The sequence below is a fragment of the Pseudoliparis swirei genome, chromosome 15 (assembly GCF_029220125.1).
Source record: "Pseudoliparis swirei isolate HS2019 ecotype Mariana Trench chromosome 15, NWPU_hadal_v1, whole genome shotgun sequence".
NCBI classification, from domain to species: Eukaryota; Metazoa; Chordata; class Actinopteri; order Perciformes; family Liparidae; genus Pseudoliparis; species Pseudoliparis swirei.
In genome coordinates, this window is record NC_079402.1 from 23,309,775 (window position 1) to 23,333,887 (window position 24,113).

A 24,113-nucleotide genomic window follows, 5' to 3' on the forward strand; every position below is an offset into this window, starting at 1 on the left:
CTCAGATTTCTGCTTTGAGGTTTTAAATATATGCTCAGTTTTATTTAGGAGGAAAAGTCCACGTCGGGGTTAAATGAGAGAACTAGTGTAGAGAGAAGAGGAGGGGCCCCAGGACGCTGCCTTGAGGGACTCCAGATCTCAAATCTAAATTGGGTCATTCATAAAATCTAAGTTTATACACTTCTTTACTACAGAAGCTACTCAGGAATATGAACCGCATTCCTTCTCTTCTTCTTACTTCCTATCTTTCTTTACTCCCTCCCTTTTTAGTTTGATCAAAATATTATATCTGCTCAGAACCTCATGACAGGTGTTGACTAGTGTGGGAACGTAACTACAAGTACATTAGAGTGTAGAGAGGAGGGGCCCCAGGACGCTGCCTTGGGGGACTCCAGACCTCAAATCTAAATTGGGTCATTCTTAAATCTTGTACTTTGTACTCAACTAGTAGAGTATTTGTTAAATTACATTTAGCTGACGCTTATATCCAAAACGACTCCAAGTAAGTGAATTCAAAACAATCAAGAAAGAACTGTTTTTGTGCTTTAAGTAAGTGCTACTACCAGTTGGGTGTCATTGGCATATGGTCGGACAAGCCATGCGAGCAAATGACAGAGCCGAGAGAACTAGAGGCTAGAGAGAAGAGGAGGGGCCCCAGGACGCTGCCTTGAGGGACCCCAGACCTCCAAAATCTAAAATCGGGTTATTCTTAAAATCAGAGTGCAACTTCAACTCGGGGTTGGTGGAAGAATTCATTTTATTCTGATCTTACAGACTTCCATGTTATAATAAACTGGTGGAACATTTAAGAAGAGAACAGTTTGTTTCAAGTATCAAACATTATAATAAACACTGAACGGCACTATGTACGTGACTCAATGAAAGCTAGCTGGTCTTTCCTGAAGGAGTTTGACTTGATGCATTCAGATATTAATCATGCAGTATTCACAGATGTCCTTAAAGACCGTTTTCCTGGTTTCAGATCGAGTGCTGCGGTCACATGGTTGTTTTCCTGAGGCTGATGCTGCCGTATGAACACGGGACAGATCCTGAAAAAAAAAAAAAATATCCAAAAAACCCTATTTGATATTTTACAATATTTACATTTTCACAGCTATAATAACCAAATGGGAATCTGAGGATTGAACCATAACGAATAAAATCGTGGAAATGCTTCCCCCGCCTCCGAGTGTTTGGGTTATTAATGTTTACATGGTGTGTTTATAAAAAAAATTCCAGTAAATTGAAACGACTGAATATATTCAAAGTGCTTGCGAAAGTATAGAAATGTAGCTTCACTTAAATTACAAATAACAACAAAGGAATCTTTTGGTCATGAATTAACCTCCAGACAGACATAACTTAATCAAGAACACCACCTCCCCACAGCCGTCATCCCTCCTCCACTTCTGTAAAGATGTCACATAAGAAGTATTGGGACACATTGGTAGGCTCCTCCTCTCTGGAGGCAGGCTCCTCCCTTCTAGAGGTATCCTCCTCCTCTCTGGAGTCACTTCTCTGAGAAGCCGGAGCCTGAAACAAAAGAACAACGAGGACTCAGGACTCAGGAGTCAGGACTCAGGACTCAGGACTCCACTCGTTCCCTCCTCACCTCGGCCGGTCGCGGGGTGTTGGGAGCGCGTGGCGTTGGGGTCGAGGTCGCCGTTGGGGTCAGTCGCCCTGCGGCGGCCCGTGTGGTTCTGGCCTCCGGGCCCTTGGGGGCGGCGGCCCGTGTGGTTCTGACCTCCGGGCCCTTGGGGGCGGCGGCCCGTGTGGTTCTGGCCTCCGGGCCCTTGGGGGCGGCGGCGCATGTGGTTCTGGCCTCCGGGCCCTTGGAGGCGGCGCCTTTGGGCTTCCTAGTCGGGGGATTTGTAAAACTATTAAAACTCAGAGTTCTCGCTAAAGGAAAATAAATCCAGCGTTCAAGTCGTTCTCACGACTCCTCCCGGTTCTCCTCCCGGTTCTCCTCACCGGTTCTGGCTCCGGGTCGCCCGGGCCTGGGCGGCTCGTGCTCCCGGGCCGCTGGCCTCGGGCTGCGTTGGGATGGGGATCGACCCCGTTCCCACGGCAACGAGGGTCGTGCCGGCCCGCCTCCTCTTCGTGGTCTCGGGCTCGTTGGCGGAGGAGAGACGGGCCGCTCCACCTCGCCGCTCCTCGCGGTTCTGCAGCCGACCCGGTGGAGTCTGAGGAGACACAACAAAACCATGTGGATGTGAATCCAGACGTATGCGGCAGATTTCAGCTCCACCTGGTTCTCCAGAACCTCTCTTACCGAACACGCAGCCGGCTCAGGGACCCAGACCGGGTCCGACTCGCCGCTCTCCTCCACGGGAGGAGGAGGAGGAGGAGCGCTGCTGAGGAGGAGGAGGAGGAGAGTCGTAGAATCAGACAGATTCACGCATGCATGACGGGCCGATGGGAGGCGGGCTGACCTCTGACCGGGGCCGAGGGGTTCTGGCCCGCCGGGGCTCTCCGTCAGAGAGAGGACGAGGGGCGGTCCTCGTCTCGCCGGCTCCGTCTCGTTGGAGCGACGCGCTGCAGAACACAAACACTTCCTGTCAGCATCGTGGCGTCCACCATGAGACTCAGAGAGGTTCAAATGAAAACACGAGATCCCAGCGCTCCAAGAGAAGTCCAGAGTTATCATGAAAAGTATTTAATAAAAGAACAAGCAGCAGATAAATTTATATATAAATATATATAAATACATATATATATATAGATACATATATATAAATATATAGATACATATAAATACATATAAACATATATATAAATATATAGATACATATATATAAATACATATAAATATATAGATACATATATATAAATATATAGATACATATATATATAAAGATAAATATAGATACATATATATATAAACATATATAAATATATATCTATATATCTGTCCCCGCCGGGCGTGCTCACGTGGAGACGAGTCCACGACTTAAATGTGTCGTTAAAATGCAAAAATAGCGAACTGTCAATCGTCTTCCAAGATTCCGAGGGTTCTTAAACGCATCCAGGCGCTGGGATTAAAGCTTCTCATTGGTTGGCATCAGGTCACATGACACAGCATGCTATTGGCTAACCGCTACAAGGAGGCGGTGCTCCTCTGAACCAGAAACAATGATGCTACTTCCGCTACCTTTTCACTTACAGCCCTTCACAATAAGATGGGCTTCAAAATAAAATGTAATTTCATTCTCACCCGAGTGATCCTAGTTATGATAACCATAAAACATCTTACAGTCAGTGTTACAGTTACATGTTCTCCTAATATCTCTTATTAATTATCATGTTTTATTTATGGGCAAGTATATATAATTACACTTGTCCGACTCTAGAGTCACACAGCCGCTCTACCTGGAGGCTCCTCGCGGTTCTCCAGCAGCCGACCCGGTTGTGTCTGAGGAAAAAATATATAGAAATATAAATATATGGATATGAATCCAGACGTATTCGTCAGATTTCAGCTCCACGTGGTTCTTCAGAACCTCTCTTACCGAACACGCAGCCGGCTCAGGGACCCGGACCGGGTCCGACTCGCCGCTCCCCTCCGCAGGAGGAGGAGGAGCTTCTCCTCCGGGACTCTGACGTGACGCGGCGGGTCCAGGAGGACGGGGGAGGAGTTCTGGCCGGCTGGGCGAGCAGCTGGGGATCTCCGTCAGAGAGAGGATGAAGAACGGCTCGTCTGGATCCGGAGGGGGGGGGGGGTTACCTAAAGGCCACGGTGCATTCACTGGAAACGGGACAAAAAGCAACTGAAGTCTGACTTACCGTCAGGGAGCGTCCGGGCGCCTCCTGCGCTCGCTGAAGACGGGTCTCTACGTTGTGAAGTGGCGCCCTCTGGTGGGTCGGGGATGTCGGGTCGACCCGACACCACCGCAGCTTCTGAGCGAGCGGCGCCAGCTGTGGGACAGACGACCCGGTAAAAGAGGTCAGCGCGGGCCGGCGGGGTCGCGTGGTTCTACGAGAACGTTCCATCTGCCACACCTGGTTCTGCCCGCTGGGCCCGGCTGCTGAGGACCAGGCGGGGTTTGGGTCGGACGAGCCGGCCGCGGCGAGCCTGCGGAGCTTTTCTGGAGGGCGAGTCGGTCGGTTCTGACGGGTCGGCCGGTTCTGACGGGTCGCTGCATCGAGAGGACAGAACAGGAGACGCTGGTGAGTCCCCACTGGGGCATTCAGAACATCGGGCCGGGCGGCGGCTGCTTCGGGCTCACCTCTGGTTCTGACTGCTGTCAGAACCTTGCTGGGCTGCATCTGGACCCGGCGCCTCACACGCAGCCTCTAGAAGAGACGACCGGGTCCTTTCTCTAGAACCGGCGGTGACATCCGGCGCCGCACTCGGACCGGCCGTCGGCCGGGCGCTGGACCCGGTGGCGCCCGCGGACGGGTCTCGGAGCCATTGGGAGGCGGGTCCAGCCTCCACCTGATCGGTACCGGTCGTGTTCGTAGCGCTCACATCTTCCAGAACCACGTCGGTATTCAGAGGCCAATCAGAGGCGCCCCAATACTTCAAGATGGCGAGGTCAGCGGGGGGGGGGGTCATCTCTCGTGACGCCACCTCGGACTCGGCAGGTTCCTGTGGTTCTGGTTCTGGTTCTTTGCTGACGACGTTCGTCTGCAGCGCTGCAGCTTCAGGGGATCCCAGACGTTGCCTCCTTGGGGGAACCGGTTCTGAGACCTTTGAGTCCGGTCCGACGGCCGCGGACCGATCCTCTGCCGGCGGTTCCGACCCCGAAGCAGCGCCGGTACTTTCAATTGGACTCGGAGGGGCGGCGCTGCAGGCGGGCCGGGCCCTCGAGGTCCGGCTGCAGGGCGACTCCGTACGCCGCGGCGCCGGTTTGGACCTCGCCGATCTCGACGTCTGCGGCAGGTTGGGTTTGGGTTTGACTTTCTGGACCCGGCGTCTGGGGGAGAACACGCCGCCGCCGGGGGCCGGGCCCGCCTCCGGACCGCCTGGGAGGGACTCTGTGACCCCGGGGTCGGAGGTCAGCCTCCCCCCCGAGCAGGACGCCGGCCCTCGTGCGGCTCGCTCCCTGCCGGGTGTGACCTGGGCTTCCAGAACACGCCGACCCGGTTCCACCCGACCGCCGGTCTCTGTCGTCCCGCCGGCCGCCGGGGGGATCGGAGCAGAAGCATCCGGACGCCGCCGTGGGGGAGGAGCCTCTCTGGTGTCCTGGTGGACTCGGGGTTCTGGCGGCGGGTCGGAGTCTCTCTCTGGGGCTTCAGAACCCAGACTCCTGGCCGCCGGCGCCTCCTCCTCCTCCTCCTCCTCCTCGCCCGTCTCTCCTGTGGGCTCGCCGTCACCGCTCTCTGCTCCCTCAGGGGTTCCGTCTGCGCGGCTCTCCTCGGGCTCCATGGATTCCACGAGGGAGACGACGGCGTCGGGAACGGCCTCCGGCGTTTCCGTCGCTGCGCGGTCAGGAGGCGAGGCGATCTCGTCTGGCGGGACGGTTTCATTCTCATCGGCCGGCGTCGTTCCTGCAAGGAGAAACATTGAAATCATCCGTTTAGAATGCAGCCGCTCGGCGGGGGAGGAGGCGGCGCCCGGCGTCTGACCCGCGGCGCCCGGCGCGTCTCGTGGGCTCCGGGCCGACGGGGGGGCGTGGCCCAGGGAGCCGATGGTCAGCAGCGTGTGAGCGGCCTCGTTCTCAGACACTAAGAACAAAACAAAGACCACGAGAAGATGACTCACGACTCTACGCACGGACAGCTACGTCAGAGGACCTCTTACCTTCCACAGGGTCGGAGGAGAGGAGGTCGATCACGTCCTGCAGGGAACACGAGAGTCAGTGACGATTCTCTGGTGTCATGAAGTCTACATAGTTAATGTGGTAGTGACTATTCTCTGGTGTTAATGAAGTCTCTACATAGTTAATGTGGTAGTGACTATTCTCTGGTGTAATGAAGTCTCTACATAGTTAATGTGGTAGTGACTATTCTCTGGTGTAATGAAGTCTCTACATAGTTAATGTGGTAGTGACTATTCTCTGGTGTAATGAAGTCTCTACATAGTTAATGTGGTAGTGACTATTCTCTGGTGTAATGAAGTCTCTACATAGTTAATGTGGTAGTGACTATTCTCTGGTGTAATGAAGTCTCTACATAGTTAATGTGGCAGTGACTATTCTCTGGTGTCATGAAGTCTCTACATAGTTAATGTGGTAGTGACTATTCTCTGGTGTAATGAAGTCTCTACATAGTTAATGTGGTAGTGACTATTCTCTGGTGTAATGAAGTCTCTACATAGTTAATGTGGTAGTGACTATTCTCTGGTGTCATGAAGTCTCTACATAGTTAATGTGGTAGTGACTATTCTCTGGTGTCATGAAGTCTACATAGTTAATGTGGTAGTGACTATTCTCTGGTGTGTAATGAAGTCTCTACATAGTTAATGTGGTAGTGACTATTCTCTGGTGTAATGAAGTCTCTACATAGTTAATGTGGTAGTGACTATTCTCTGGTGTAATGAAGTCTCTACAGTTAATGTGGTAGTGACTATTCTCTGGTGTAATGAAGTCTCTACATAGTTAATGTGGTAGTGACTATTCTCTGGTGTAATGAAGTCTCTATAGTTAATATGGTAGTGACTATTCTCTGGTGTAATGAAGTCTCTACATAGTTAATGTGGTAGTGACTATTCTCTGGTGTAATGAAGTCTCTACATAGTTAATGTGGTAGTGACTATTCTCTGGTGTAATGAAGTCTCTACATAGTTAATGTGGTAGTGACTATTCTCTGGTGTAATGAAGTCTACATAGTTAATGTGGTAGTGACTATTCTCTGGTGTAATGAAGTCTCTACATAGTTAATGTGGTAGTGACTATTCTCTGGTGTAATGAAGTCTCTACATAGTTAATGTGGTAGTGACTATTCTCTGGTGTAATGAAGTCTCTACATAGTTAATGTGGTAGTGACTATTCTCTGGTGTAATGAAGTCTCTACATAGTTAATGTGGTAGTGACTATTCTCTGGTGTAATGAAGTCTCTACATAGTTAATGTGGTAGTGACTATTCTCTGGTGTAATGAAGTCTCTACATAGTTAATGTGGTAGTGACTATTCTCTGGGTGTAATGAAGTCTCTACATAGTTAATGTGGTAGTGACTATTCTCTGGTGTAATGAAGTCTCTACATAGTTAATGTGGTAGTGACTATTCTCTGGTGTAATGAAGTCTCTACACAGTTAATGTGGTAGTGACTATTCTCTGGTGTAATGAAGTCTCACATAGTTAATGTGGTAGTGACTATTCTCTGGTGTAATGAAGTCTCTACATAGTTAATGTGGTAGTGACTATTCTCTGGTGTAATGAAGTCTCTACATAGTTAATGTGGTAGTGACTATTCTCTGGTGTAATGAAGTCTCTACATAGTTAATGTGGTAGTGACTATTCTCTGGTGTAATGAAGTCTCTACATAGTTAATGTGGTAGTGACTATTCTCTGGTGTAATGAAGTCTCTACATAGTTAATGTGGTAGTGACTATTCTCTGGTGTAATGAAGTCTCTACATAGTTAATGTGGTAGTGACTATTCTCTGGTGTAATGAAGTCTCTACATAGTTAATGTGGTAGTGACTATTCTCTGGTGTAATGAAGTCTCTACATAGTTAATGTGGTAGTGACTATTCTCTGGTGTCATGAAGTCTCTACATAGTTAATGTGGTAGTGACTATTCTCTGGTGTAATGAAGTCTCTACATAGTTAATGTGGTAGTGACTATTCTCTGGTGTAATGAAGTCTCTACATAGTTAATGTGGTAGTGACTATTCTCTGGTGTCATGAAGTCTCTACATAGTTAATGTGGTAGTGACTATTCTCTGGTCTTAATGAAGTCTCTACATAGTTAATGTGGTAGTGACTATTCTCTGGTGTCATGAAGTCTCTACATAGTTAATGTGGTAGTGACTATTCTCTGGTGTCATGAAGTCTCTACATAGTTAATGTGGTAGTGACTATTCTCTGGTGTAATGAAGTCTCTACATAGTTAATGTGGTAGTGACTATTCTCTGGTCTTAATGAAGTCTCTACATAGTTAATGTGGTAGTGACTATTCTCTGGTCTTAATGAAGTCTCTACATAGTTAATGTGGTAGTGACTATTCTCTGGTGTCATGACAAACATAATAATAAGTGTATTTAAAGTTCCCCATGTGCTCTTTTAGTCATGTTTACACTCACAACCAGCAGATCCAACTGATGTTCACAGGGCTCGGCTGTGGCATCGGGGAGCAGTGCATCCTGGGAGATGCCCAACACATCGGGGATATTGGCCAAGATATCAAGCTATGAGGAGTCAAGATTATGGGATGGAAAAACCATGCACAACGAAAAGAGAATGAAGTGAATCAAATAATAATAATGAAGGATGGTATAACACACACACACCTCCTCCATCATCTCCTCCACTTCTGGGATCACGGGTCGCGGTGAGCGCAGGCTGACCGGCACAAACACGGGGGCCGTGCCGTCGTTACTGGAGCCCCACGCCGGGTGCTCCTCCTCCTCCACATCTTCTCCTCCTCCTCGCTGCTCTTCATCCTCCTCGTCGCTGTACTCCGACCGAGACGCCCTGAGGGTGACCAGTTTGGGTTTTTTAGACTCCTGGGCCAACGGCGGCTTCGCTGGCCTTCCCCTCTTGGCCGTGCATTTGGCTTTCGGCCTGGAGGCGGAGCCAGGGGACCCTTCAGGGGACGCCTCTCTGGCCGGGTAGTTCAAGAGCTGGACCGGCTTCGGCACTCTGCCAGACCTGTGCAACGTGCAACACACACACACACACACACACACACACACACACACACACACACACACACACACACACACACACACACACACACACACACACACACACACACACACACACACACACACACACACACACACACACACACACACAGAGAGATGAATCGCTTATATATAATAAATACTTATATATAAATATTATATATTTATTTACATATATATATTTATATATAAATATCATATATTTATTTACATATATACATATTTATTTATATATATAAATAAAAAAGAATATATATATTTATATATAAATAAATATATAAATATATATATATAGATTAATAATCAGTCGCGTTTCCACCTGCAGTGCTCTATCGTACCTGGTCGGCTTCTGAGGCTGAAGGGCGGTCTCCTCCTCTTCTTCTTCAGAGTCCTCCGTGGGCGACTTCTTCCCCTGGGCTTGCCTCACAGGCGACGCGTCCCGATTGACCTGAATGGTTTGCAGAACCTTCAGTGACAATGTTCACAAAACATCAGAAGACTTTAAACTGTGATAAATAATATATATTAATAACCTGGTCTTCGGCCTCTCCGGCGACGGCGCTCTGCTCCGGCGTGTCGTTGGTCCTCGTGGCGGCCGGCGGCGGCTTCTTAGCCCACTTCCTGCCCAGAGGCAGGAGGGGTTTTGGGCCTTTGGCTCGGGAGAGTTTAGCCGGCTTGATTTTGACTTCTTCATTGGCGCCCTCCGTCCTGTCAGACCTGAACACAACACGAAGAAAACTGAGTTTTAAGGCCGAACGACGGTGCGAAATATTCACTTTATTAAAAACAGAATTTTATTTGAAAAGGTGGAATTACACGTCTGGCGTCGGGCCGTCTCCAGGAAGCGCCGCCTCGGCGTCTCCGGGAACGTCGGCCTCATCTGAGAGAACAAAAAGCAATTAATGTAATAAATCCTTCAAGCTTCATCCATAACTGTGGTCTGGATTCCTGTTTCTTGCCCTTTACCTTTTTTCTTGCTCTTTCCGGCCGTCTTGGTCCTCTTGTCGTCGGGTTCCTCTGCCGCCGCGCCGTCTCCGTTCTTTCTTTTGCGTTTCTTCTTCTTGGGCTTCGCGGCGGCGGCTCCTTCGTTACACAGGTCCTCGTTCTCTTTCTCTCCCTCCTCCTCCAAGTCGGCGATTTCCTTCTCCTCTTTCCCGTCCTCCTCCTTCGCCGCGGCGCTCGGCTTCCGTGCAGCTTTCTTGCCGGCTGGAGGAACGAGAAGCACACGAGGAGTTGATCCAGAGCTGCAGGCGGTGGTGACTCGTGATGAGCACTCAGCACGGAGCGGTTGTCGCGGTCACCCTTCGCCCTTCTCTCCGTCATGGAGGCGATCCTCGCGGCGAGGGACCGGAGCTTCTTCCTGTTTTTGTGGACTTCCAGAATCTTCTCCAGCAACTTGGAAAAGTATTCTATGTCCAGTTTGCGCCGTTCTTCTACAAGAGAATGGACCATGAACCTTTAATCTACAACCATAAACCTTTCCTCTAAAGAAGCAGCACTCGCATAATACTATAGAAAACCAGCTAAAGACCTCACATCTGGAATGACGCTTCTTCTTGTGCAAAACTTGGCATAATAATAATAATAAAATTCATAGTTCAGCTTCAAGCTCAATATTTCCTAAATGTATTTTAAAGATATTTCCCCAGCAGTACTTACGGAAAGCTTTGTCGACTCTCCAGGAGTTTTCTCGCTCTTCTTTTTTAAATTTGTTCTGAAAGTTTAGAATTAATACAATTAACACAGACGAGCACGTTGCTGTGAATATAGTGAAGCAATGAGTCATATTCGAAAAACACACACAAATAATATATATATATGCATATTAATATATATATTGAGACCCCATTGGTCCTGTCATCCTTAACATTGAACAGCAGATGCATATACATTATATATATGCATATTATTTATATATACAGGACTGTCTCAGAAAATTAGAATATTGTGATAAAGTTCTTTATTTTCTGTAATGCAATTAAAAAAACAAAAATGTCATGCATTCTGGATTCATTACAAATCAACTGAAATATTGCAAGCCTTTTATTCTTTTAATATTGCTGATTATGGCTTACAGCTTAAGAAAACTCTAAAATCCTATCTCATAAAATTTTAATATTTCCTCAAAATATTTCCTCAAAACAAAAGATTTATAACAGCTGAGTGTTTGTCAAGGCTCAGGAAACCCTTGCAGGTGTTTCGAGTTAATTAGACAATTCAAGTGATTTGTTTAATACCCTACTAGTATACTTTTTCATGATATTCTAATATTTAGAGATAGGATATTTGAGTTTTCTTAAGCTGTAAGCCATAATCAGCAATATTAAAAGAATAAAAGGCTTGCAATATTTCAGTTGATTTGTAATGAATCCAGAATGCATGACATTTTTGTTTTTTTAATTGCATTCTAATTTTCTGAGACAGTCCTGTATATATATATTATTTATATATATTATTATATATAAATAATATATATGCATATAATATACATAAATAATATCTTTATATATAAATAATATATATAAATAATATATCTAAATAATATCTATATGTTAGAGATGCACCGATCAGGTTTTTTTGTGCCGATCACCGATCACTGAAATCAGTATCTGCCGATCCGATAATACCGATCACCGAGTCGATTGAAGCATTCTATTTATTGTGTAGCATTATTGCTATGAGGACTATGAGGAAATACATATATAAAGCACCTCAAACATTAAAGAAATTACAGATTTCTTTAAACATTTAGGACTTTTACTTTGAAAAATGTCCTAATTGATACATTAAAATTGTTTGATTGTTATTGTAGGGGATTTCAGATATGTATGGAACACATCTGCATTATTCATCCTGGAACTCTTGGGGAAATCTATTTACAGGACTTTGTTTAACATACAAAAGTCTGACTTATTTTTATAAACTCTTCCTTGGTATAGTAAAAATGTTTTAATGTTAGCATAATTTAAGCTAAATCTCAGAAACGATCTCTAAAGATACAAAATCAGTTCATTGTTTACTTGTGTCTGATTTGTCGACATCTTATTTTGAAAAACGGATGTTGTGTCACGTGGTTCTTTCCGCTAACTCTATCAAACCCTCTCACTCCCGATGGAATGTGTTTAGCGTGAGCGTCTCTAGGGGCAGACATGTGAGAGTCGGCTGAGTCGACCCAGAGATTCAACTCGGGGGACGGGGACGCCGCTCGGTGGTGAGGATCCCCTCTGACCTCTGACCTCTGCGGCCCTCGCCGGGCGCATCGTCTCCGTTGCGATGCGATTGAAACGTCTGATAGTTCTCGCAGATGTTACGTCATCTGATCGGCCGTTTTGAGAACGCCGATCAAAACCGATAATGGGAATATCGGCCGATATGGATCGGCGCCGATCAGATCGGTGCATCCCTACTATATATATATAATATATATCTAAATAATATATATACATAAACATCGATATCTGTCCTCGTCACTAACCTTGATCTCTCTCCGCGTTCGGAGAGAGAACAGTTGACAGATCATGGAGAAGTCGGTGCCCACCATGCTGATGGCCAGGAAGAACATGTCCGTCTCTGAGGGGAACAGGACATTAAAAACATCGGAGCACAACAAAGACGCCACGATGAACTCGTCTCCACGCGGCCGAACCTTCGTTGGACCAGGGCTTCGTGTAGGTCCCCTTCCTGAAGCTGGAGTACGTCGTCGTGGATCCACGCTCGAATATGGGGTCTCGGTCCTGAGCCGGATTCGGGCCTTTGGCTCGCAGGACTTCCACCGTCAGGCTGGAGCGCGAGACGAGAGTGAAGCACATCTCGTTTCTACTCGCGACAGGAAGTGGATTCCCGCGTAGAGCTCCACTGACCTCTCCTCATCGATGATCAGCGTGCCGTCCTCGGCCACTTTGACCTGAGGAACCATCGAGCTGTCTTCCTCCTCTTCCTCTTCCTCCTCCTCCTCCCTGGGGCTTCCTATTTTAGGGAGGACCACAGGTGTTGGCGCCCTCTCTGGTGACCTGCAGGTATTACATCCAAAACAGCCAGAATTAAATGATGAGGATCACATAGAATATTATTATGTTACTCACACTATCCAATCATTCAAATGAACTAAAAAAACATACATGAGTATGAATAACTTGCATTTTAACACTTATTTAAATGACTATTTCAATGATTAAATCAGCTTTTTCATTTTAACTGTTTCATGCTTCATTGAACCGACACAAAAACGTCACATCTTCTTTGTTTTTATCCCATTTCATGAATAAGAATCAGGAAGAAGTCAGTAAAACTCAATAAATCAATAAAACTATCACGGAAAGAGATTTTAGAACTGTGAAGGGATGAACTCACGCTTCTCTTCTCGGAGACGCCGCCGTCTCGTTCTCTTGAGCCGATTCTTCCAAACTCGATCTGGATATTAAAAAAAGAAGAATTATTAATCACATAAAAGAAGCTTCACTTCCAATGAGAGTCAGAATAACGGAGAGAAGACATCAGTCGTGGAGACGAGGACGACTCACGTCATGGGGTTGGACAGCGGCAGGTAGCGGATGAGGTCACTCATGGTCATTTTGGCCGGATCCAGGTTAAATTCCTGAGCGCGCGGGTTTCCCTTCTTCAGTCTCTGCAACACGAGAAGATCAAACAAGGAAGAGGGACTGGCGGTCTGAAGCCCCCCGGGACCCCCTGGACCTCCTGGGACCTCCTGGGACCCCCCGACCCCCCTGGGACCCCCGGACCTCCTGGGACCCCCCGGGACCCCGCCCACCTTCTCTTTATGCTTCTCCCGCTTGAGCAGCTCCCTGAGCTTCTGGGCCTTGGCGATCCTCTGCAGGTCCGACGGGTCGTTGAGGAGGCGGCTCAAGGAGAACGCCGGCGGCGGCGGCGGCGGCGTGGCGGCGCGGCGTGACGCCACCAGCGTGCGGGCCTTCTCCGCCAGCGCCACGGCTTCTCTGTCCGGCAGAGAGAGCAGCACGGCGGCGGCCGGCGGTCCGGGGGGCGGAGCTTCTTTCGACGCGCTTTCCAGCTCCTCGCCGATGCCACTCGACGCCGGCGGAGGTTCTGACCCGCCCGTGGGGGCGGGGCTCGCTCCGGGCCGCACGGCGTCCTCCGAGGGCCTCCATCTCCTCGGGGACCGGAGCCTCGGGGGGGCGGAGTCGGGGGCTGCGGCGGGCGGTTCGGGGACAGCCTGTGATCTGGGCACTCGGGCGGCGGCGGGGGGGCGGCCCGGGGCCACTTTGGGCTTCATGGAGAACCGCTTCCTCCTCTGGAGCGCCGCCGCGGCGCCGGGAGCGTCCCCGTGCGGCTCATCGCCGCCCCTAAGGAGAGAGAGAGGTCACGTCTCCTGGACTCAGAGCGGCGGCGGCTGCGACTCGACGCTCGGCTCTCACCCCGAGGCCAACGGGGTCTGGGGGTCCGTCACGGCGGCGGCGGCGTCTTTGGCCACGGCCCCGGCCTCCGGAGGCGCCGGGGCAGCTTCCTGAGGCGCTTTACCCGGCGGGCCGACATTGGGCCGAGCGCTGAACCTGGGCCGGCGGAACATTTCACCCTGAAACACACGAGAAGGTTCATCGTTACATCAGAGAAACGACGACCTACGACCTTCACTCTGAGGCCTTAAGTTATAAACACACACACACACACATACAAACACACACATACAAACACACACACACACACACACACACACACACACAGACACACACACATACATACACACACACACATACACATACATACACACACATACACACACACATACACACACACACACACACACACACACACAGACACACACACAATGCAGTTTGACATAACTGCATCGGCTCAGGTTTCCTAACATAAAGCAAAGGACCACATTCTTACTTTTTAAAAACAAAATGATGCCGTTCAGATCACTGTGTGTGTGTGTGTGTGTGTGTGTGTGTGTGAGTGTGTGTGTGTGAGTGTGTGTGTGTAGAAACGTTCCCGTGTCATCATCACACTTTGTTGGCGGTGTCAGAGCATCACTGCCTTTTAACTTTAAAAAGAGGAATTAACGTAAAACATACGTTGGTGTCATAAATAAAACGCTGACACATCCCCTGCATCGACTTGGATGAATAGTTTTACTGCGTTTCCCTTCTTTCTTCTTCTTCTAGTTTCCAGTTGCAGAATCACGTTTACCTGACAATGACTTCTTAAAGAACTGCGACGACGACAACAACAACAACAACCACCCCGACCACCATCACGTGTCGCTGCAGCGCGAGCCGCTGAGCCGTCACTATCACCGCGAGACGAGTCGCCACCACTGGCCGTAAAGGAGAGAACGACGACGTAAAACAGTGGCGACGCGTCGCCGCGTCCAGAGCCGCATGAGCCGCAGCTGGCGCCATGGAGCCCTCCGTCCCGCTGGGAAAGCCGCAGGGCTCTCACGTTGTGAAGACAGGCAAGCGTGACATTTCCATCAGCACCAGATGCTCACCTGAGCGTTGCGTGCCGAGAAGAGGCGTATTGAGCACCCCTGCATTCAAGCATTAAATAGCCGAGTTTTTTTCAGCGTGAGAAATACGATGTGTGGCGGGAGTGCGTGAGTTAAGACCGAAATGCGTGAGTCTCACGCTCAATGCGTGAGACTTGAGAGCCCTGAAGCCGTGAGCTCCGGGTCGATATATTTGATCTTTTAGTTACGTCACCGCGTGTTATCGATCCGTTAGCGAACGTACCTGATCGGGAGTGCGTCGTTATTTGGGAGAAATCAGCTTTCTTTTATCGACGACGGGCGGCAGCTAGCGGACTCCATGAACACACTAACCCGCCATGTTTTTTCATGACGCGGTAGGATTTCTCGTGCGAAAACGAGGTGGGTTCTGGGAAACGTAGTCGGATTGCGGTAGAACCGTGGATGAGGCAAGACCACAACAATCGAGCCAGTATTTTTATTTTATACACACATATATAAACATATCCATTTTTAAATATTTAAAGCAATATAATACTAACAGGGATTATTCTGTAGTTTTTATGCAATACTAGAAGTAGATTTAGCTGATGGTACCTTTTTTTGATGAATATCTCAATACATTCTAATTTTTTAGGTTTATACACAGATATATATTAGTTTATAGATATGTAGCTTATGGAAACATCTATATCCGTTTAACAGTCGACCCTCCAGAGTCTGTAGAAGGTAAATGACTTGGTGACACATTGCAGTATTAAGATTTAATTATTTTATTTATTTATTTAACACAGACAGCATCAGCAGCGAGCCGTTCTCACATACAACATTTTTCTTCAGAAGATCAGGACATAACATTTACTTCTTAGATCAGTGGTCTTTACAAATAAGGAAACTACTGATTGGATAGGAGAAAAAACATCACAAAGGTGGAGATGTAGGAGCAACAATGAAGACAAAAGAGTGGTTCAGGGTCAGAAAAGTTCATCATTTGGATTGTCTGGCACGCGTTGCAGCAGCTCGTCCCCAAGATGTTATCCATGTGACGACGTCCACCTGCTCCACTTCATCTGCGGGAGGCCGAGAGGAGAGAAACAGCGTTGATGCTTTATCGGTGACGAGTCAGGGAAGAACCAAACACGAACGTGTACTTACTGATGCACAAAGCTGCAGTCAAGCAAAGGGGTTTCCAAAAGGATCCCCGAAGGCAGAGGCCGCCGGCTGCTGGAGGGAGAGGAACGAGACATGAGGGGATTCTGTTGCTGCCGACGGGCCTTCAAACACGCATCCACGCGTCTGTACCGCGGCTGCAGGCGGCGCCCCGAAGGCCTGGTCGAACACGTCCTGGTCGGGTCCCTGGACCAGCGCACAGCTGTTGGCGAGGGCTGCGTCCAGGAGGCCGGCGCTGAAGCTGGGAGCCGCAGCTGGTCGGGGGGGCAATGGAAACGTTACAACAGAGCGCTCGCATCGGGGCGAGGCGGTGGCAGGAAGTCGCTTTACCGGGAACCGCCGCCGACATCCGATTGATGTCAAAGTCGTCGTGGTCGTCGTGGTCCTGGACCAGCCCCACTTTGCTGTTGAAGTACTGGTCGAAGGCGCCGGCGTCGCCGCTCATGGCCTCGGCGCCGCCCACGTGTTCCCCTTTCCTCGCCGGGATGGCGGGCGGTTTGGCGATCTGGAAGTCCTTGAACATGTCCTTTCCGGTCTTCTTCTCGCGGTCGCCGAGGGGGTCCAGAGCCGTGAAGGCGGTGTTCTCCACCTTCGGCGGCGCCGCCGGCTCCTTGCCGGGCGGCCGGGGAGGCGGGCGCGCCGGCCCGTGATGGTCGACCATCGCGGGGAACGGACCCGGCTGGAACGGATTGGTCACGACGGGCTGACCCCACACGGGGGCACCGGGCGGCGGCTGGCCCCAGTTGAGGCGGGGCGGAGATAGGGGCGCGGCACTAAAGTGGGCGGGGCCCTGCGCCCCCCAGACCGGCGGCGGGATGGGGAGGCCGCCGAAGGCAGACGGGTGCGGGTAGGCGGGGCCTGGAGCCACGCCGGGCACGGGGAACATTGAAGGCGGAGCCATGGAGGCCCCCCACCCGCCGGCCGCAGCGGGAGGAGCCAACTGAAGGCTCCCTGAACACAGAAGAAGAAAAGGCATCAGAAACACACGACGACACCAGGCGCCATGTCGCCTCCCGGTGACGTACCCAGAGCGGCGATGGAGGCCGGAGGTGAAGCGGTGAAGAAGTCGCCCGAGGAGGAAGACGAGGAGGGACCCGGAGCCGAGAAGAGCTCGCCTCCAAACGGGTCGCTCACCACGGCCTGGTCACAGGAGACAACGTTACACACACGTTAACCACACACACACGTTAACCACACACACAACGTTAACCACACAATGTTAACCACACACATATACACACGTTAACCACACACACGTTAACCACACACACATATACACACAACGTTAACCACTCACACACGTTAACACACTCACATACACACTCAGCAGTAGTTGTGCTCATGCGTTTCCACTCACCGGTTCTTTACCACTGAAGCGTGAACGTTAGACAGATTTAGAGCAGAAACAAAGAGTCACTTCAGGAGAGCGAGAGAGAGAGAGAGAGCATGCAGAGGGAACCGACACGCAGAAGCTTCACCCCCCCGACCCCCCGTGCAGGGGGGGGCCGTGACCCCCGACCCCCACATGCAGCCTCCGCCTCTGGAGCTTCACCTTTGCGCTCCTCCGTCCCGCCTTGCCGCTCTGCGGAGGCGGGCTTATGACAACCGAGTCCCGGCTATGAGCCGCCGGGGCTTGTGGGTAATGCGTTACCCCGTCGGGCACGACGTTCAAAGGGTTGAAAAACGGGTTCGTGGCCGTCCCCGAGTCCATCCCGTCCGCCGCGGCGAGGGAACGAGTAACCGCGCCCCCTAGTGGCCACTGGCCGTTACCGAGCGCCAGGAGCACGGTCCCGCCGGACGACCGCTCGCCGAGGCGTTCGGAGTCCTCGCCCGAACCGCCGTTATTAACGATCGGCGCGGCGCCGTTCAGGAGACCGGCCGACGCGTGGGAATTATCGAGTTGCGACCAGGCGGGCGGCTGGGCGAGCGGGTCGTCTCTGAACGGGTCGCTGTCGGGGGTCGGGAAGTAGCCCAACGGGGAGGAAAAGGGATTCTCTGTCTGGGGAGCGGCGCCGCGGTCCGGCCCACAGGAACTCGACAACGAGTCGCCCTTGATGCAGTTCTGATTGCTGTCAACTTCAGCGGAAAAGTCCAGCAAGAGAATATCGTTAGAGACGACCTGGTTAACACGAGAAGAGACAAATGGATTTATGAGTCAGTTCTGCAGGAGAGAGAAACACGTGTTAAACAAACAAATGGCGAGGGGGAGGAGCTTTAAAGCTGCTGCCTGCAGAACGTTGACCAGACCAAACGACCGGCACGTCAAATCAAAGGCTAGAGTCCAATGAGTGGAGTCGCCCTGGACACCCAAGTGCTCAAATATGTCCAGTCGGCAAAAACTCCAACTGAGAACACTACCGGTGTTAACCTGTAGAGGTCACCAAAGGTCGCTTTAATGCATTCTACTTGGAGCAGCTTTAAAGGGTTTGAAAACACAATGATGGTACACACAATGAAGTCAATTCTCAAAAAGATCCTTTAAGCTTAAAATATGCATCTTATAATTTATAAAACGCTCCCACTGCCAATAGGATCGGGCCTTTTGAGAATGGAGCTCACACACATGGAATGATCCGGGAGGTTATTTATGAATCATAGAAACACACATTACTTCCAAGAGGCGAAAACTTAATATTCTAGAAATTTTATAGGATTTTCTTTATTGAGCCTCTTTGTTGATTTATGGGAGTCTTCTGCTTTTGTTTCGTCTGTTTTTAGTCTATTTGACTTGATGGCTAATTTGTTTCCCCACTGGGGATTCATGAAGTTTTCTACATCCTGAAAAGCTCAACGCTGTAAATGTCTGCTCCCGTCACGCCGCCCGGGTGACGGCGTCTCTTACGTTTGGGGCCTGGACGTCTGGAGGGGTCGACATGTCTCCGAAGAGGTCGAACTGCTCCGCCGGCTGGAACACACAGCAGAGCGGGTCATCCAGCCGCGATCAAACACTCGGTCAGAAACGTGGAGACGCGACTCACTTGAGCCGCTTTCACGCCGCCGTCCGGACCGCCGTCCTGTGGAACAAGCACACGGTGAGGGGCGGAGTCAGAGGAGGAAACGCACACACACCAGCGTGGCGGGCCGAGAGCTTACCTCAGCTACGGCGACGCCATTTTCCCCCTGCAAACAAGGAGGTGGACTGTTAAGACAACCACTCATCTTAAGTCACGGCGTCACGCCAGTGGAATGTGTGTCAGGACGCGAGTCATTGGAGAACAGAGGGCCAGTGTTGAGGTGCACTCCCCCCGATAACCACCAGAGGCGTTTCTCCCCGTTTTAAAGTCAACCCTGTTTACCTTCTGCGAGGCCTCCGCCTCCTTCTTCCTCAGGTTGAAGATGACCTGGAAGAGGTCCTTCAGGTCGATGACCAGCGGTTCCGCCTGCAGAGAAAGACTCGCTTGTCAGTTTCTTTAATACATATATACATAATACACTACCGTTCAAAAGTTTGGGATCACTTAGAAATGTCCTTATTTTTCAAAGTAAAGCATTGTTTTTTTCAATGAAGATAACATTAAATCAATCATAAATACACTCTATACATTGTTAATGTGGTAAATGACTATTCTAGGTGGAAACGTCTGGTTTCTAATGAAATATCTCCATAGGTGTATAGAGGCCCATTTCATCATCACTCCAGTGTTCTAATGGTACATTGTGTTTGCTAATCGCCTTAGAAGACTAATGGATGATTAGAAAACCCTTGAAAACCCTTGTGCAATTATGTTAGCACAGCTGAAAACTGTTTTGCTGATGAGAAGCTATAAAACTGGCCTTCCTTTGAGCTAGTTGATTATCTGGAGCATCACATTTGTGGGTTCGATAAGACTCTCAAAATGGCCAGAAAAAAAGAAGTTTCCTGTGAAACTCGCCAGTCTATTCTTGTTCTTAGAAATGAAGGCTATTCCATGCGAGAAATTGCAAAGAAGCTGAAAATGTCCTCCAGCGGTGTGTACTACTCCCTTCAGAGAACAGCACAAACAGGCTCTAACCAGAGCAGAAAGAGAAGTGGGAGGCCCCGGTGCACAACTCAGCAAGAAGACAAGTACATTAGAGTCTCTAGTTTGAGAAATAGACGCCTCACAGGTCCTCAACTGGCAGCTTCTTTAAATGGTACCCGCAAAACGCCAGTGTCAACGTCGACAGTGAAGAGGCGACTCCGGGATGCTGGCCTTCTAGGCAGAGTGGCAAAGAAAAAGCCATATCTGAGACTGGTCAATCAAAAGAAAAGATTGGTATGGGCAAAAGAACACAGGCATTGGACAGAGGAAGATTGGAAAAAGGTGTTCTGGACAGATGAATCAAGTTTGAGGTGTTTGGATCACACAGAAGAACATTTGTGAGACGCAGAACAGGTGAAAAGATGCTGGAAGAGTGCCTGACACCATCTGTCAAGCATGGTGGAGGTCATGTGATGGTCTGGGGCTGCTTTGGTGCTGGGAAAGTGGGAGATTTGTACCAGGTAAAAGGGATTTTAAATAAGGAAGGCTATCACTCCATTTTGCAACGCCATACCCTGTGGGCAGCGCTTGATTGGAGCCAATGTCCTCCTCCAACAGGACAATGACCCAAAGCACACCTCCACATTGTGCAAGAACTCTTGAGGGAAGAAGCAGGCAGCTTGCTGTCTGTAATGGAGTGGCCAGTCACCAGATCTCAACCCATTGAGCTGTTGTGGGAGCAGCTTGACCGTATGGTCCTCAAGAAGTGCCCATCAAGCCAATCCAACTTGTGGAGGTGCTTCAGGAAGCATGGGGTGACATTTCAACAGATTACCTCAACAAATTAACAGCTAGAATGCCAAAGGTCTGCAATGCTGGAATTGCTGCAAAAGGAGCATTCTTTGACAAAAGCAAAGTTTGAAGAAAAAAAAATTAATACTTCAAATACAAATCATTATTTCTAACCTTGTCAATGTCTTGACTATATTTTCTATACATAAAAGTGTGAGTTTTCATGGAAAACACGAAATTGTCTGGGTGATCCCAAACTTTTGAACGGTAGTATATATATATTTAATTTGTATTTAAAAAATATATATATCTTTAATATGCCTTCGCCCTATGTCAGCTGGGGTCGGCTCCAGCGCCCCACGAAGCGGAATGGAATCTTTAATATCTAATTTTCAATATATATATTTTATTAATATATACATATATATTTTTTAATACATATCTTTTAATTTCTAAATATATATATATTTTTAATTTCTACATATTTTTTTTAATATACATATATTTTTAAAATATATATATTATTTTTGTATATATACATGTTACCTGTTGTGCCGTCTTGATGGCGAAGAACTGATGCTGCCCTTCGGTGCCGCACACGTAGCCAAACGCCCGGTTGTCCGTCACGTCTCTGGCGATGAAGGAGATCCTGCTCACCAGGTGCTCGTGTTCGATCACCTGAGGGACAACGGCTCCATCAGCGCACACACACACACACGCCACCGCGGCAACGGGAGGAAGCGGCTGGACTCACTCCCGCTTTTTCGTCGACGATCTTGATGCCCGCCATGGAGATGTTGACCCAGATCCTCTGCTTGTGTTTGCCTTGGGACCGGGCCGCTACCGCCATGCCCTGGAGAACACACACGAGGTGAACAGCCTTCAGGAGGCCTGACCCCGCCGATGAGTCGTGGCCTCCAGCTCCTCGGCTCGAGGTTTACGGGTTCCGTCTCCGGGTTCTGGTTACGTTTCAATGGCGTGGAGCCGAATGCCACGAACAACAAACACAACGCCCACTTCCTGCCCGGCCTGAAGCACCCAGCCCGTCGCGGCGCCCCCTGCAGGCGATGCGGCCCCGCTCTCCTCACCTTGAGCTTCATCATGGAGTCCTGGGACATCTTGTCCCCGCGGGGCTCCGGCACGTCGTCCACGCCGATCAGCTTGGCCTTGTAGCGCACGCCGTCGCCCTGGAAACGGCCCAGCAGGTACTCGTCGGTCTTCTCCGGGGCTGCAGCAACAAATTAAAGTCAAGTAAACGATGCTTTCTACCACACGGGCTCCATGGCGGTGGCGTGGGGGGGGAGGAGTCACCTTTCTTCTTCTTGAACGGGACCTTGGAGGCGGCCGTCGTCGGGGAGGTGGGGGGGGTGCCGGCCGATGGGGACGAGACGGCGGGCTCGGCGGAGACGGGCGCTCCGACCTCCACCTCTGCAGACATGGCGAGGAGCGAGCGGACGGTCGAGGAGGAGGAGGAAGGGGGCGGGGCTAAAGCAGGCCGCAGCTCAGTGTGCAGGTTGAGCGAAAAGACGACTCAACACACACTCATGCTCTGCTTGGAATTCGTCTGGTGGAGTGTGTGGCGAGAGAGAGAGAGATAAGGTCAACACTCTTCTTCTTCTTCTCGGTGAAACTGCAAACTAAAAGATTGGACCATAAAACAGACACAGTTCAAGTCCTCCAGCTCAGGAGGTGTTAGCACGCCATAAACAATCACAAGTCTAACACAGTAAACATTTACAACCGCCGGACGACTCATGACCCGGAAAGCACGGCGCCTCATGAGGACCCGGGGAACGCCGTGTCGGCAAAACATGAAGTTGGCTGTTCACGAGGACCAACGGCGCAGAAGATGAAGACGCCCCAACGAGGATAACGGCCATCAGGCTCTACGCTACAGACAGAAGAACCAGAGCGCACACGACCAGCGCCATCAGGAGAACATAAATGGCGACCACAACCATCTTCATCATCATCACCAGAGCAATGTCCCGTGAGGAACGCGTCACACGGGAAGTGAAACCAGCGTCACGCCAGACAGGGAAAAGAAGAAGGTGGAAACTGTCGCGTTCAACGGGGACCGGGACCTGAGGGACTGGACCTGAGGGACCTGACCCACAGAGACCTGACCCACAGGGACCGGGACCCGCCGGGTCCGGACCTGAGCCACAGGGACCTGACCCACAGGGACCTGAGGGACCGGACCCACAGGGACCTGACCCACAGGGACCGGGACCCGCCGGGTCCGGACCTGAGGGACCGGACCCGGCGGCTCCTCCACAGTGAAGGACTGCCGCTCGGGGCCGAAGGTTGGGAAGTGGGCGGAGCCTGAGCGATTACCGGCGGGGTTAATGTTCGGCTAGCAGGATCTCGTGACGGCCAGCTGAGCAACAGCAGGTGGAGAAACGGGAGGCGTGACCTTTGACCCCAAGATGTCCGAACGCAGAGAGTCGGGGAACAGGAGGAAGACGAGGGAACAGTCCACAAGGTGAAGAAAGTCCCCATAAGAGGTTTAGGATGAGGTCATCGAGTGTTATCAATAAAGGAAACCAGCCGAGCAGGAGATAGGAGACGAGAGCTTCAGGGCCTCTTCATCTCCTGCAGGAGGCTCCTTCTCCACTTCTTCTAGAACACTGGGTGTTACCACATTCTCCTTGGACAACAACAATACAATGGCTGTGGGCCTCACACAACAACCAGAGACCAGGAGAACCAGGAGAACCAGAGACCAGGAGAACCAGAGACCCAGGAGACCCAGGAGACCCAGGAGAACCAGAGACCAGGAGAACCAGAGACCAGGAGAACCAGAGACCAGGAGAACCAGAGACCAGGAGAACCAGAGACCAGGAGGACCAGGAGAACCAGAGACCAGGAGAACCAGAGACCAGGAGAACCAGAGACCAGGAGGACCAGGAAAACCAGAGAACCAGAGACCAGGAGAACCAGAGACCAGGAGCTCCTTCACGTGCAGCTGAAGAACAT

The 24,113-nt window shown here is 50.2% G+C and overlaps 2 protein-coding genes across 13 annotated transcripts in view; both read right to left on the bottom strand.

Moving 5' to 3' along the window:
- Nucleotides 1-739: 739 nt before the first annotated feature.
- Nucleotides 740-15,583, bottom strand: LOC130205390 (nascent polypeptide-associated complex subunit alpha, muscle-specific form-like). Of its 6 annotated transcripts, none has more exons than XM_056432722.1 (28): nucleotides 15,497-15,583; nucleotides 14,180-14,337; nucleotides 13,558-14,107; nucleotides 13,310-13,413; nucleotides 13,140-13,199; nucleotides 12,650-12,799; nucleotides 12,436-12,569; nucleotides 12,265-12,359; nucleotides 10,449-10,503; nucleotides 10,091-10,222; nucleotides 9,756-9,995; nucleotides 9,606-9,669; nucleotides 9,323-9,506; nucleotides 9,128-9,237; nucleotides 8,394-8,754; nucleotides 8,187-8,291; nucleotides 5,744-5,780; nucleotides 5,569-5,667; nucleotides 4,227-5,490; nucleotides 4,000-4,136; nucleotides 3,784-3,915; nucleotides 3,510-3,697; nucleotides 3,370-3,412; nucleotides 2,433-2,535; nucleotides 2,273-2,354; nucleotides 1,972-2,183; nucleotides 1,613-1,856; nucleotides 740-1,533 (listed from the first exon to the last, which is right to left on the bottom strand). In XM_056432722.1, exons 2-28 carry the CDS (start codon nucleotides 14,329-14,331, stop codon nucleotides 1,393-1,395), a joined length of 5,178 nt encoding a protein of 1,725 aa, XP_056288697.1. In that variant the 5' UTR covers nucleotides 14,332-14,337; nucleotides 15,497-15,583; the 3' UTR covers nucleotides 740-1,392. The 6 variants fall into 6 exon arrangements, with proteins under 6 accessions (XP_056288697.1, XP_056288695.1, XP_056288699.1 ...); XM_056432720.1 differs by having other exon boundaries at nucleotides 740-1,049; nucleotides 1,380-1,533; nucleotides 4,227-5,667; XM_056432724.1 differs by lacking the exon at nucleotides 5,569-5,667.
- A 405-nt stretch (nucleotides 15,584-15,988) lies between these two features.
- Nucleotides 15,989-24,113, bottom strand: part of dab2 (DAB adaptor protein 2) — a 9,154-nt gene continuing 1,029 nt past the window's right edge. For 2 of the 7 annotated variants that reach the window (XM_056432725.1, XM_056432729.1), the window contains exons 2-14: nucleotides 22,446-22,698; nucleotides 22,223-22,362; nucleotides 21,889-21,987; nucleotides 21,681-21,812; nucleotides 19,698-19,781; nucleotides 19,495-19,521; nucleotides 19,380-19,415; nucleotides 19,244-19,306; nucleotides 17,954-18,520; nucleotides 17,427-17,541; nucleotides 16,732-17,352; nucleotides 16,387-16,655; nucleotides 15,989-16,301 (exon numbers count right to left, since the gene is read on the bottom strand). In XM_056432725.1, coding sequence (XP_056288700.1) covers nucleotides 16,405-16,655; nucleotides 16,732-17,352; nucleotides 17,427-17,541; nucleotides 17,954-18,520; nucleotides 19,244-19,306; nucleotides 19,380-19,415; nucleotides 19,495-19,521; nucleotides 19,698-19,781; nucleotides 21,681-21,812; nucleotides 21,889-21,987; nucleotides 22,223-22,362; nucleotides 22,446-22,572 — 2,262 coding nt within the window. In that variant the 5' untranslated portion in view covers nucleotides 22,573-22,698 and the 3' untranslated portion in view covers nucleotides 15,989-16,301; nucleotides 16,387-16,404. Of the gene's footprint in view, nucleotides 16,302-16,386; nucleotides 16,656-16,731; nucleotides 17,353-17,426; nucleotides 17,542-17,953; nucleotides 18,521-19,243; nucleotides 19,307-19,379; nucleotides 19,416-19,494; nucleotides 19,522-19,697; nucleotides 19,782-21,680; nucleotides 21,813-21,888; nucleotides 21,988-22,222; nucleotides 22,363-22,445; nucleotides 23,323-24,113 lie in introns of those variants that run through there. The other 5 variants (XM_056432731.1, XM_056432730.1, XM_056432728.1 and 2 more) reach the window with 5 other exon arrangements.

What these genes read in the sequence shown, in the direction of transcription:
- LOC130205390 (XM_056432720.1), bottom strand. Translation starts at nt 14,331, where the DNA reads ATGTTCCGCCGGCCCAGGTTCAGCGCTCGGCCCAATGTCGGCCCGCCG. An exon ending in CCGGAGAGGCCGAAGACCAG is followed by an intron (nt 9,238 to 9,322) that starts GTTATTAATATA and finishes CAAACCATTCAG; the next exon opens with GTCAATCGGGACGCGTCGCC. An exon ending in CCCCTCGGCCCCGGTCAGAG is followed by an intron (nt 2,355 to 2,432) that starts GTCAGCCCGCCT and finishes CCTCCTCCTCAG; the next exon opens with CAGCGCTCCTCCTCCTCCTC.